Raw genomic sequence first — 15,191 nt, 5'->3', positions numbered from 1 at the left:
GTGCTTAAACTTGTTGTAACTCTGGGGTAGATTCAATTGTGATCCAGGGGTGGGGAACTTTTGATCTTTTTGTGTTCTATGGTTGAACAAATGAATGTACTTTACTTATGTTTGGAAACTAATCTCCATTTGAGAAGAGGGGCTTTGTGGTGGACTAAATGAAGGTACAGCCTAGGGGTGGAGTAGTATTTAGAACAGGGACTTTGTAATTGATTGGATGAATGTAAGGTCCTGGGATGGGATAGTACTTGGAGATTATTTAATCACACTTAAGAAAATGCTGTATTTTGAATGATGTCATGTTTTGACCTTCTCTGTTCTTACTTTGTCACTGAATAAAATGGAGAGCACCTATGCTGGTATTCTGAACCTTGGGAAGTTGCCTTTCCTTGGCATTACATTACATTGACACACATATCAGCTTTGTGACTATGGAAAGGATCTAACTTTTCAGGGTCCCAAAGAATTATCTAAGATTATAAACTACAAGCCATTTGTTCAACTGCATCCTCAAAGGAAGTTAATAGAGGAAATTCCCTATACAACTTTGTTCCAAATGCCTCTTACTCCAAGAAACAAAAACTGTAAATTTAATATTAAATAGCAATATAACTAAGTTTGTATAAATTGCTAAAATTGACGTTAACAAATATAATAAGGCAATATCCTATTTATCCATTCAGTTTCATTCATTTTCCTCTTACATGTTCACAGATGTTAGATACTCTGTTCTTTTGTTTTTCCAGATTTATTTATACTCATTCTTATCAATTTTAATTATATTATCATAGTATAATTCCATTACATTAATGACTCAAAATTTATTTAACCATTTCTTTGTTGTTTAGGTTGTTATAGATTTTTTGCCATTGCAACTGATGTTGCTGTGAAGATCTTCCAACAGGTGATTTTTGTTTCAGTGTTGAAAACACTCTGGAGTATATTACCAAAAATGAAGTGACTGGATTAAGAGATTTAGTTTTGCAACTTTTACTGAATACTGTCAAATTGTCTTCCAATGACATCCTACCAGTTTACAACTCCACCAACAACAAATGAATATATGTTTCTCAAAAAGTCTTACAGCAATGAACTTCTTTGTTTTTATTTTTACCAATTTGATAACTGAGTTAATACTTCAAAGTTGCTTTAATTTGCAGCTTTATCAGTGAAACTGAACAAAAAAAGTTCAAGTGATTATTCAAATGAAACTGCCTTTATCATATTCTTTTATATCTACTATCAACTGGGAGTTAGTTTCCTTTATAAATTTTTAATAGTTCCTTAAACTTACTGTGAAGTTTTTAACATCATACTTGCCATATATTTTCACAATGTATTCTTTTTCTATTTAATTACATTGTTCTTGTTGAAATTTCCAAATCTACCTTGTTCCTAATAATTTTCTATATTTGTTGAATAGTCATTTCCCCACACAACTAAGACAAATACATTATTCCATTTTCTCCAATCTTTCTTACAGTCTTCATAGAATTTTTTTTCTCACGTTTAACATTGGCATTTCACTGAAGTACATAGACATTTTTGCTCATTTGTTTTACAATATAAATTTTACTGTGATTTTATCCTCTTTCCTATCTCTGAATTCTTCTAGCACTTTCTCTGTACAATTGTTGTAGGCTTATATTCTATTTCATATTACAACTGTTTGTATACATGTCTCATCAGCCTTACTAAATTGCAAGCTTCCTGTCTTTTATTTAAAAATCTGTAACTCCACTGGACATTTAGTACAGTGAACTGGACAAAGGAGGCACTCAAAGTTTCTGAGAGTGAATTTTAAAGCTTAATATAACTTTTTAAAATATATTTGCATGAAAATATGTTTATATATCTTTATATATAATATGTAGGATATAATTTTTTAAATTCTCTACAAAAGAGAACTTACTTCTAGGTAATCAATAGTTAACTATCTAAAATCACAGAAATGTCATTTTGAAATTAAATTGGAACATTAGCTTGAATAGTTAGGATTAGAAGAATGGAGATCTCAAACTTAAAGGGAACTTAGAGGTTATCCAGTTCCATACCATCATTTCACACTGAGGCCCAGAAAACTGAGGACCAGTGTTGGTGTCAAATTCAACAGGCATTTACTAAGGATATGTAAGATGAGCGTCAGAATGGCATAGTGAAGAGACAGCAATCCTCAGAATCACCAAGTCCAGGGCACAAGGCTCACCCCTAACAAACACTGGCCTAGGGACCAAGAGCAATCTACCCATCAAAATAATCACAAGAACTATACAAATATAACTGCAAAACACTATTTACAAAGACAGAGCTAAATAACTGGAGAAATATTTATTGCTCACAGGACCCAGTCAATATAAAAATTATAATACTAACAAAATTAATTTACTTATTTGGTGACATATCAATCAAATTATCAAACTACTACTTTATAAAGCTAGAAAAAATAATGAAATTCTTCTAGAAAAATAAAAGATCAAGAATCTAAAGGGCAGTAATGAAAAACGTGAGAAGAAAGATGGCCTTAGCAGTATGTCAGATATCAAAGTATACTACAAAGCAGAAATCATCAAAATAATTTGACACAGATTAGGTATCTAACATATAGAAACAAACAAAGTGATCATTTCAGATAAACCCCAAACCCCCAGCTACAGGGGTAAGGACTCAATATTTGACAAAAATTACTGGAAAGGGGGTGGCTAGATGGCACAGTGAATAGAGCACCGGCCCTGAGGTCAGGAGGACCTGAGTTAAAATCTGGCCTCAGACACTTAACACTTATGTGACCTCAGGCAAGTCACTTAACCCCAACTGCCCTGTGCTCCCCCTTCCAAAAAGCAAAAAAAAAAAAATTACTGTAAAGGAGTTTAGCAGAAACTAGGTACAGACCAACATCTTACACCATATACCAAGATAAGGTCTAAATGGATACATGATTTAGAGATAAATAGTGAAATCATAAGCAAATTAGGAGAACATTGAACAGTTTAGCCCAATTATTATTAATATAGAGAATAAAACTGACTAATACTTAGATGAAGTACTTACCTAATTTAATGTCTCCTTCCAATGTAAAAAGAATGTTGCCTGCTTTTAAATCTCTATGGATAATTTTATTTTCATGCAAATAGTTCAATGCCTCTAAAGTCTGCTTGCAAACTACTTGTATCTGGGATTCTGTTAATGGTCTCTCAAGCTCTATAAGAGAAAAGTACAAAATACATTTTTGTATTTTTCATTACTTAATTATTTATTCCCAATCCATACCTTTATCATTGTGACAGGTTTTTAAAATTTATATGTGTGTCATATGTAAATATGGTAAATATTTAGAAGTCTATTCTATTATCATTTCTCCATTTTCAAATATCCAAATTCTCTGAATAACAACATAAAAATAAAATCAAGACAAGTCACTTATAGTGTTTCAAGTATCAATCACATCACGTAGTTGCCCAGGCTTGTCAATTTCACCTTTACAAGTTCTCTCAAACATGCCCCCTTCTCTTCTCTGACACTGCTACCTACCCTGGTACAGGCCCTAACCTCCTCATGTTTGAACTATAGCAATAGACTGCTATGGTAGTTGGTTTACCTGATACAAATCTCTTGCTACTCCAGTCCATTCCCTTGACACCAAAGTAATTTTTCTAAATCACAGGTCTAACCACGTCACACACTCCCTACTCAATAAATAAACCTAGCAGTTCCCTATCATCTACAGCATCATATATAAAAATCTGTTTGACATTCAAAGTCCTTCATGACCATACACAGACCTTTATCTTTCCAGTTTTCTTACACCTCAAAACCCACCAAGAACTCTTTGATACATTGACACCATCCTTCCTCCCGTTTTTCAAATGAGATAGTCCATCTCTAGGCTCTAGGCCAGAGGTGAGGCTTTGTGACTGAATTCAAACTTCACAGAACAAATCCCCTCATGGATTCAGGCAAAGAACCACAATTGAGGATTTAGAGGGCCACATGTGGCCTTGAGGCGCAGGTTCTCCACTCATGTTCTAGGCATTTACATGCCTGCAAAGCTCTCTCACCTGATCTGCCTCCTGGCTTCCTTCAAGTCCCAGCTAAAATCCCACCTCTACAGGAAGCCTTTCCCAATTTCCTTTATGCTTTCCTTCTGTTGATTGCTCGCTATTTATCCTGTATATAACTTGTTTGTACATAATTTTTTGCATGTTGTCTTCACCATTAGATTGTGAGCTCCTCAATGGCAGGGACTGTCTTCTGCCTTTCTGTATCAACCCATTCAGTGCTTTGTACAGTGCCTGGAACATAGTAGATGCTTACTGATCTACTGACATGGTAGGAATAAACAACATGCAGCAAATTCTGTAAGTGCTTTCGTGTTTATGTAAATCAATTAAAAATGAGAAATAAAAGAACAAATTGATACTTACCAAGCATCACAGCATCCACTGCACCACCTGCACAAAATTCAATGAGGATCTGCATGTAAATAAAAGGACACAGATTTGAAATTTCATTGGATAAAAATACAAACTAAATTTTGAAAAATTATTAATAAAATTCAAAATAAGATGTTCATATCACAAACTTAGGTATGGTTACCATTAGCATCAAAAAGGTCAAATCAATCTTTCAGAAGAGAAAGCAATCTTACAATTCAAAACAATTCCTTTTCTTAAGAAATTATTATTTCGCTAAACTTTCAAGAATGCATATACAGAAAATACCATAAGAATATACTCTTTAAATATAGGAACATTCTGTTTAAAGTTATAATGATATCATTTTTTTAGATGTTTTCAAGTACTATCTTGTGAGAAAATAGAATTCTAACATTTTAATTGGATTTTCATGTTTGGGTTGATAAAATATTTGTTATCCTTTTAATAACATTAACATGTAAACTTTGATGCCTGTATACCCAGAAACTATACCCATTAATGATGTGAAAATCCAACCTAAGTATGTAGTGACATTTATCTACTATCAGAAAGGTAACTGATTACAAATATCATGGCTGCTAAAATTATTTTAGTGAGCTATATGGTGCAGTGGATAGACAGCTGGCCTCAAAGGCTGGAAGATCCTAGTTCAAGTCCTATCCCTGAGGTATATTGGTTTTAAGACCAGTTAAACAAGTTAGCTAACCTCTCAACGTACTAGATAACTCCTTAAAGCTCCAAGTTACAGAGGAAGTGTTAACCTGTATAGATAGGTGAAGTTTCTTCACCTGGGAGTTCCCTATACCAATGAAATCACAGGTCCTATCCTTATCTTTATCCTTATCCCTTTACAACAGTTCCAAATAAAGATATGAGTATCTGGGATGGAGGTGGGACTAAAGCAGCATGGTCCAGTAGAAAACATGAAAGACTGTAATCAGTGGACCAGGTTCCAAATCCCTGCTCTAATATGCCCAACCTATTTGATCTTGGTTAAGGTAGATAACTTCTCCAAGCCTATTCATCTCTATATAAAAAGGGGATTTGGACTAAATGGCTTCTGAGATGCATTAGAGTTCTAATTCTATAATCCTATGATTTCACAGGTATAGGGAACTCCCTGTATGGAAACTCCTTACAAATTCATATCAGCAACTCTTAAAGTTTCCTGGGGCACTAGGAGGTTAAATAATTGTCAATGGCCAAAACAGTGCCATGTAACAAGAGGTAAGACTAAAATTCAAGTCTTTCTGATACAGCATCATCATCATCATCTTCATCCTCATTACTACATTTATATAGCTCTTACTATGTGCCAGGCACTATGCTACTTTACAATTATCTCATTTGGTCCTCACAACAACCCTAGGGTGGGTGCTATCATTATCCCCATTTTACAGATTAGGAAACTGAGACAAGCCGTGATTAACTGATTTGCCCAGGATCATACAGCTAGTTAGTGTCTGAGGTGAGATTTGAACTATCTACTATACATCATGCTACCTCTTAAACTCTTAAATATTTCTATACACACACACACACACACACACACACACACACACACAGAATGACTAACAGACAGATCTCTATTATTTAAAATTTTGGGCATTTTGCTAGCTCTATACAAATTAATAGGAACCTTTAAAATTAACCATTCTCCACACAATTTTCACAAAAGATAGTGTTATTCACAACACTGTGAGGTGGACAGAACAGGTGGTAAGAAACAATTTTACAGGTTAAGGACACTATGTTACAGAGATATTAAGTAATTTACCAAAGACCACATTATTAAAAAGTCTTACCAGTGACACACTAGTATTCAAAATAGTAATGTCTAATTCTTATGCTCTTTCCACTAGACTATACTTGTCTTTTCCATATTAGTTTGCCCCTGTCTCTAAGAGGAATTTGCATTAAACCAATAATGCATATAAAACAGCATTCTTAATTAAACTAATCCTTGGTCCCAAACTAGGAATTGATCTGCTATTTTCAAGAGCTGAGCAATAGCAATAATGGGGAAACTTAAAAGGTCATCTTGTCTTATCTTCCTTCCTCATTTCACACTTAAGGAAAGAGACTGAAATGACTAGCTCAAGGACCCACAAAGTTACTGTTAGAATTAGGAGAGCTAGGACAAAAATCCAGCTTTCCTGATGTCTAGGCCAGGACTCTTTTCACTAATAGTACATGATTACTACACCATAAGTAACCTTATACAGCTCATTTCAAGTCTATTATTTACAAATTACATATACAAAAATAAACATAATATACATCCATTTCACCAAGTACAAAATTCAGTCTGATTAAGACATAGAAACTTTTTCAACATTCCTAGTAACTTTTATGTAATTTGAAATAAATTCAGAGAAAGAAATAATTGGAAATCATCACCAACTTTCAGTAAAGTTCAAAGTAAATATTTAAGTCTGAAATTGTTTTATACATTAGATAATGAGATTTACCTTTTCTTAAGTCACAGAAATTCTAATCCTTATTTTGATTAACTATTATAAATTTTAAGTAGTTTTTTAAACTACTTTAAAAAGAATAATTAATAGGCTTATGCCAGATTAAAACCTTTAGTGGAAAGCAAAAACAAGAAGTTTTAAGCTTTCCTACACACAGAAGTAAAATTCCCTATGACTACATTTAGAATAAATTAAGATGAGTCAGGTTTAACTAAAATTCCAAGTCAAAATACAGCCTCAAATGTTCCTCATTATGAAACCCAGGTAATTTCTGCTGCCTTCTTAGCAGCAGAAAAGTGTGTTCAAATCCTTCCTCTTATGTGTACTGGTAAAAAACAAAAGTTCACTAGGAGCTCTAGTTTTTTTTTTAATGTACAAATTTCACCCTAAAAATATGCATAATTTACATAATTATCATATTAGTGACCCTACAATTATTTTAACTCTTCCTTAAGTCATATCGGTTATAGATGAAAAGAAGGGTTAAGATCCATAAATTATATTTTTAAACTTTATAAAAGCCTTCTTCTATTTACTCAAATAAGAAAAGGTCATTAGATAGCAAAACGCTTACCCAAAGATTATTTTCATAATAGAAGGCATCTAGCAGCTTGACTATATTTGGATGATCACATGATGCTAAAATATCAATCTCAACCATATAATCTTCAAGTTCTTCTTCAGATTTAGTGTCAATCACTTTTGCAGCAGCTAACACATTTGTCTCTTTATTCTGGGCCTAAAAATTGAAGTACAAAAATAGTATTACAACATTTAACATTGGTAATTATTTTAAAATGTAAAAACATTTAACAAATTCAGTGAGTTGACTTCTATCAATTTGTTCTTCTGGTCTTGCTCTCAATAACAAATAAATAAAAATAAAAATCAAAGTAACTTCTTACCCTCTTTTTCTCCAACTGAACTAGCTTCTATACCTTTATATATTTTGCATAATCAAGCTAGTTGAGAGCAGCTTCAATGAAAACTAAAGCTCAGAATACAATACTTGGCAGTGTTGCACTCCAAAAACAATTGTTTGATCACAGTAGTTATTAAAAAGAAATGTTTACGTTAAAGAAATGGTTTTCTGGAAAGGGGAAGAGAATTAATGTTAAGACAAAATACAACAATAATCTATTTTTAAGATGAACTCTAAATGCAAATTGAAGTACATTTCTTTCACTTTATTTTCGCTTTTTTTTGCAACATGGCTAATGTGGAAATATGTGTTGCAGGATTCCACATGTATAACACATAGTATTGCTTGCTTTCTCAATTCGTGGGGGAAGAACTAGACAGAGGGAGAGAATTTGGAACTCAAAAAAATTTTTTAAAGAATACTAAAAATAAATAATAATTTTAAATATAAGAAAAATCTATTTCAAAAGGAAAAAATACTAAAACATTTAATGTACATTCATTATTTCAGAAAAAAGATGTACCTGAATATTGGCTTAATATATTCAGATATAAAATGCTTTATAATTTATTAAAAAAGAAATCAGAGAACCACAGAATTTGGAAACTGCAAGGGCTCTCTTTTAAGAGGCCATCAAGAGACCTTAGTCCACACTCAAAAAAAAATCCCTACTATAATATGCCTGACAAATGGGTAATTTTTATTACATTAAATTTAAAAGGCTTTGTATAAATAAAACCAATGCAGCCAAGATTAGAAGAAGAAAAGGAGGGGAAAATTTTTTATGGACAGTTTCTCAGATAAAAGTCTCATCTCAAAAATATAGAGGACTTTGTCAAATTTATAAGAATATGCATGAGTCATTCCCCAACTGATAAGATGGACAAATCTAACTGATCTGACTAAAACTAAATCTGAATTACATAATATGGGCAACTAGGTGATGCAGTGGGTGGAATACCAGGGCTGGAACAAGGAAGAATTAAGTTCATATCTGGTCTCAGACAGTCAATAGCCCTGTGACCCTGGGCAAGTCACTTAATCCTGTTTGCTTCAGTTCCTCATCTGTAAAATGAACTGGAAAAGGAAATGGCAAACCACTACAGGATCTCTGCCAAGAAAACCCCAAATGAGGTCACAAAGAGCAAGACACAACCAAACAAGACAACTAAGGATATGAATAGGCAGTTTTCAGAAGAAACCAAAGCTATATAAAATCATATAAAAATGCTCTAAATCATTATTGATTAGAGAAATAAAAATTAAAACAACTCTGAAATAGATCTCATACCTATGAGACTGGTTAAAATGACAGAATTGGAAAATGACAATTCCTGGAGGGGATGTTGAAAAAATTGGGACGCTAATACACTGTAGATAGAACTGTGAACTTATCCAACCATTTTAGAGAGTAATCTGGAATTATGACCAAAGAGTTATAAAACCTTTTGACCCAGCAATACCACTATTAGATCTGTTTCCCAAGGTGATCAGGAAAAAAGGGAAAGGAACCAACATGTTCTAAAATATTTATAGCACCTCTCTTTGTGGTGGCAAAGAACTGGAAATTGAGGGGATAACCACCACTTGGAGTATGGCTAAACAATTTGTGGTATATGACTGTGATGGAATACTACTTACTGTGCTCTAAGAAATGATGAGGGAGCAGCTAGGTGGAGCAATGAATAGAGCACTGGCTCTGGAGTCAGGAGGACCCAAGTTCAAATTTGGCCTCAGACACTTAACATTTACTAGCCATGTGACCTTGGGCAACTCACTTAACCCCAATTGCCCTCTAAAAAGAAAAAAAAAAAAGGATGAGCAGGCTGATTTCAGAAAAACATGTTAAGACATACGTGAAACAAAGAAGAATGACATGAGAAGAACCAAGAAAATGTTGGATACAGTAACAGCAATATTGTTCAAAAAATAACTGAATGACTAAGCTATTCAAAGTATTATATTCAAATCAACTAAAAAGGATCTATGAAGGAAGATGTTATCCACCTCCAGAGAAAGAACTGATAAAAAGAAGTATGAATAGCATGGGTGTGTCAAATGGTGGCCTTCTCTAGCATAGGATGGGCAGGGAGGGAAGCAGACAGTTTAGCACTTAAGATGTAACCAAAAAAATCAAATTAAATTAAAAAAAATATATATATACCTGACAAGTAGTCAATCAGATTCTACTTAAAGAACTTAGAATAATCTGCTACTTCTTAAAATAATACATTGTACTTTTAGACAGTTCTAATAATTAAGAAGTTTTTCAAAAAAAAAAAAAAAAGAAGTTTTTCCAGATAACCAACAAATATATATGCTGGAAACCAAACTACTCCCTGGAAATTAATTAAGTATCCCATAACACTCACTGATTAAGTCACCTAAGATGCAATTTTGTATGACTAATAAATATAATCTTAGAATTTTACTTATTTGCTACTTACTAAACCTAACTTAACACTTGAAAACAATTTAATCACTCAACAAGATCTGTCCCCAGAGAGGCAGAGCCAAGATAGCAGAGTAAAAGCAGCAATTTATCTGAGCTCCCACTCCAACCACCTCCAATACCTGTAAAATATGACTTTAAACAAATTTTAGAGCTTTAGAACCCACAAAGTGAAAGAGAAAAACAAATCTCCCACTGAAGGCAGCCCGGCAAGCCAACAGGAAGGGTCTATCGCACCAGACTGGGAGCCAAGTGCAGTCCCGCGTGAACCACCCTGGGCCCAGACCTGGGGTGGCCCTGACCAATGTCCCAGACCAGCCAGAACAGACTTCAGGTGAGTAAATCACTGGCACCTGTGGCAGTTTCCAGACTTCTCAACCCACACCAAAGAGAAAGTAAAAGGTTAGTAGGTCAATAAAAGTTGTGTTGGAACTGGGTGGAGAAGAGCACTGTCTGGCCCCTGCTCCCAGGGTGAGAGGTGGCGGATGCACAGCAGCTGTAGTTGCTGCCACCGTGGCTACCTGGCTACCTCCAGAGCTCCTGGCCCATAGATCTTAGGGAGCCAAGCAACCATTCAGAGCGTGATCACTCTTGCTTTGACCTGCTTGAATCTGGGTCACAGTCTTGGGTGGTGATCCTAGGTTAAGTGTGCCAGAGCTTGTGGTGGCTGTAGAGAGGGCACCCTCCTCATAGTTCTGAGAACTGCAAAAATCCCAGCAATTTGGGACATAGCTCTCTCCACTCTGGAAGTAGAGTTCTACTGTGGCAAAGAGCTCAAAAGTCAAGTAATTGGCTGGCAAGATGAGCAAGCAGAGGAAGTGCAATCAGACGACAGAATCCTTTTTTGGGGACAAAAAGGATAAAAACAGGGAACCAGAAGAAGTCAACAAAGTCAAAACTCCTGCATCAAAAGCTTCCAAGAAAAATATGAACTTGTCACAGGCCATGGAGGAGCTCAAGAAGGATTTTGAAAATCAAGTAAGAGAAGTAGAGGAAAAAGTGGGAAGAGAAATGAGAATGATGCAAGAAAATTATGAAAAGCAAGTCAACAGCCTGCTAAAGAAGATCCAAAAAAATACTGAAGAAAATAATAACAAAAAATAAACTAACTCGGGGGCAGCTAGGTGGCACGGTGAATAGAACACTGGCCCTGGAGTAAGGAGGTCCTGAGTTCAAATCCGGCCTCAGACACTTAACACAAAATTACCCATGTGACCTTGGGCAAGTCACTTAACCCCAACTGCCCTCCAAAAAGCAAAAAAAAAAAAAATATATATATATATATATAGACTAACTCAAATGGCAAAAGATGCCCAAAAAGCCAATGAGGAGAAGAATGCCTTAAAAAGTCAAATTTGCCAGGCAGAAAAGGAATTTCAAAAACTCACTGAAGAGAATAATTCCTTCAAAATTAGACTGGAGCAAATGGAAGCTAATGACTTTATAAGAAATCAAGATACTATAAAACAGATCCAAACAAATGAAAAAATAGAAGGCAAGGTGAAATATCTCACTGGAAAAACCACTGACCTGGAAAATAGATCCAGGAGAGATAATTAAAAAATTATTGCACCACATGAAAGCCATGATCAAAAAAAGAACCTAGAAATCATCCTCCAAGAAATTCCCAAGGAAAAGTGCCCTGATATTCTAGAACCAGAGGGCAAAATAGAAATTGAAAGAATTCACCAATCGCCTCTTGAAAAAGATCCCAAAAAGAAAACTCCTAGGAATATCATACCCAAATTCCAGAGCTCCCAGGTCAAGGAGAAAATATTACAAGCTGTCAGGAAGAAACAATTTGAGTATTGTGGAAACGCAATCAGGATAACACAAGATCTAGCAGCTTCTACATTAAGGGACAGAAGGGCTTGGAATAGGATATTCCAGAGGTCAAGGGAGCTAGAATTAAAACCAAGAATCACCTACCCAGCAAAACTGAGTATAATGCTTCTGGGGAAAATATGGTAATTCAATGAAATAGAGAACTTTCAAGTATTCTTGGTGAAAAAACCAGAGCTGAACAGAAAATTTGACTTTCATATACAAGAAGCCAGCGAAGCATGAGAAGGTAAACAGGAATAAGAAATCATAAGGAACTTATTAAAGTTGAACTATTTACATTCCTACATGGAAAAACAGTAATTGTAACTCATGAGACTTTTCTCAGTATGAGGATGGTTGAAGGGAATATATATGTATGTATATGAGAGTATATGTGTGTATAAATACATATGGCTGTGTGTATATGTTTGTACATGTATACATAGACAGAGGGCACAGGATCAGTGGAAGAGGAAGGGATGATATCTAAAAAACAAAATTAAGAGGTGAGAGAGGAATATAATGAGAGGAGAAAGGGAAAAATTGAGAAAACTGTTACAATGGAGGGGAAGAACAGGAAGGTGAAAGGCAATGGGTCAACCTTACTCTCATTGCATTTGGCTTAAGGAGGGAATAACATACACACTCAACTGGGTATCTTACCCTACAGGAAAGTAGAGGGGAAGGAGATAAGAGGGGAAATGACAGAAGGGAGGGCAGACTGGGGGAGAGGGTAGTTAGAAGTACACACTTTTGAAAAGAGACAGGGTCAAAGTGAAAAATAGAATAAGTGGGGGGCAGGATAGGATGGAGGGAAATAGAGTTAGTCTTTCACAACATAACTACTATGGAAATGTTTTGCGTAAGTACACATGTACAACCTATATTGAATTGCTTATCTTCCCAGTGGGGGTTGGTGAGGAGAGAAGGGAAACAATCTGGAAATCAAAGTTTTAAAAACAAATGTTTAAAAAAATTTGTTTTGGGTGGCTAGGTGGTGCAGTGAATAGAGCACCGGCCCTGGAGTCAGGAGGACCTGAGTTCAAATCCGGCCTCAGACACTTGACACACTTACTAGCCGTGTGACTTTGGGCAAGTCACTTAACCCCAATTGCCCTCCAAAAAAGCAAAACAAAAAAATTGTTTTTTAAATGCAACTGGGAAATAAGGTACACAGGCATGAGGTACAGAAATCCATCCTGCCCTACTACAAAGTTAGAGGGGGATGGGGGAGTTGATAAGAAAGAGCAGATTAGACTATTCAGTAGGTTCACTATCTTGGGGTGGGGGTAGGGGAAAGTGGAGGAAAAAATTTATAATTCAAAATCTTGTGGAAATGAATGTTGAAAACTAAAAATAAATTTAAAAAAGAAAAGAAAGATGTGTCCCCAGAATTTTAGAAACCAAACTTTCAACAAAAATTATTCAAAAGTATGTTCAAAGGACATAATTATTAACAATGCTAACTCATATCTTTCACACTTATTAGATAAACATTCTTCCTATGAGTACAATGTAAAATTTAAAATAACACAAACAAATAAAATTCTGACCATAACAAAGGTACTGAGATATTAATTTGAGGGGGAAAAAAGACCTTTAAAAATGATCATGTTATGACTATTATGGATGGATATGTTTTACATGACCAGACATAAATAACCTATATGGAATTGCTTGTCTTCTCAATGGGGGAAGGGTGGGAAGGGAGTAAGAGAGAGAATGTGGAACTCAAAAGTTTTAAAAAAACAAATGTTAAAGATTGTTTACATGTAACTGGGGGAAAATTAAATAATAAATAAATACCAAAAAAAGATCATGTTAGAACTTTAAATAATCATGTTTTATCTACACATAACTTGGCAGAAAAAAAAATGGAAAAGGGGAGGGGTCTTCCTCTGAATTGTCTGTATTAGTTTCATGTTCTAAAGTAGGTTGAAAGCTAAACCTTCCTGTACTACTACTGTATTTCATCTGTACTAATAACCTCACTGTAGTACTAATAAATTAAGCATGAAAGATGAAATAGATATCCAATTACATGGCAAAAACAAAATAGTCTATTCCTATCCCTAAAATAAATTTAAATGCTAAACTATACTAATTTACCTAAGAGAAATTACTTTTGGGGGGGGGGACCTTTCTGGAATGTGCAAATAAGATATAAAACTTAGTATCATACTCTAAAAGTGGTATTAATTACAAAATCTCAAAATAATTTAATTTTAGGTGTGCCACCTGAAGTAACAGTATCAGTTTGCTAATGACTGAAACATCTTTTCTTGAAGATGGCATTTTCTTAAACACTTCCATATGCTTTAAGAGTCTAACAATTTTCATAACAAAAACTCACATTTATATAAATAGCATTTTAAGGTTTGCAAAGTGTCTCCCTCACAATAACAATGAAGTACTTCTCTATCTTTTCACATTCCTCATGAAATTTGGTATGAAAAGGGTTCCTAAAGTATCACTTGAAAAAATACCTCTGATTGGTGAAATCATGTAGTATAAACTATTCATAACTTCATCAAAATTTTAGATTCCCAAATTAGGCGTAACAATATAGTAAATAAGCACAATGTAGGATCCTCAATCTAATTTTCTTATGCCTACAGTTTATAATATAATACACTTTAAAAGTTTTTTATTTAATTTAAATAAATATCTAGTTGTCACAAGTCTAACTCTAGTTATCTACACCAAGAATAATTTCTGGTCAATTAGCGTAAACATCAACAAAACTGAGCACTATATTAGTAATAAAACAGCTCAAGTTAAGCTACAAGTCAGCAAGTTGCAAGTAGTGTTAAAGTGAAAAAAATGTTCAAATGAGAATAGGATATGTTAAATATGTATAATGTATTTATAAAATACATGTTAAAGTAAAGAAAAATATACAAACATATCCTACTACTATATTTGGATATAGACAAAATAAACTCCAAAACAATAAGTGAAATTATTTCCATAGTGATATTCTAATGCATCTTTCTGGCAAGCATCACAAGCTCTAAAACAGAACTCATCTTCCTACACACACACACACACACACACACACACACACACACACACACACACAC

General features: G+C 34.4%; 1 protein-coding gene across 4 annotated transcripts in view; it reads right to left on the bottom strand.

Annotated features, from left to right (window-relative positions):
* The window catches only part of SLK (STE20 like kinase), a 115,777-nt gene that overhangs the window by 43,427 nt on the left and 57,159 nt on the right, over positions 1-15,191 (bottom strand). For all 4 annotated transcript variants that reach the window (XM_069098889.1, XM_069098886.1, XM_069098887.1 and 1 more), the window contains 3 exons: positions 7,485-7,649; positions 4,422-4,470; positions 3,049-3,198 (listed from right to left, as the gene is read on the bottom strand). In XM_069098889.1, the coding sequence (XP_068954990.1) occupies positions 3,049-3,198; positions 4,422-4,470; positions 7,485-7,571 (286 nt within the window). In that variant the 5' untranslated portion in view covers positions 7,572-7,649. The remainder of the gene's footprint in view (positions 1-3,048; positions 3,199-4,421; positions 4,471-7,484; positions 7,650-15,191) is intronic.

This window comes from Petaurus breviceps, unplaced genomic scaffold (assembly GCF_028583685.1).
Source record: "Petaurus breviceps papuanus isolate PSGF00001 unplaced genomic scaffold, PetGlider_PUasm1.0 37, whole genome shotgun sequence".
NCBI lineage: Eukaryota > Metazoa > Chordata > Mammalia > Diprotodontia > Petauridae > Petaurus > Petaurus breviceps.
The sequence above is the reverse complement of the archived record's forward strand: the minus strand, read 5'-3'. Positions and strand labels throughout refer to the sequence as shown.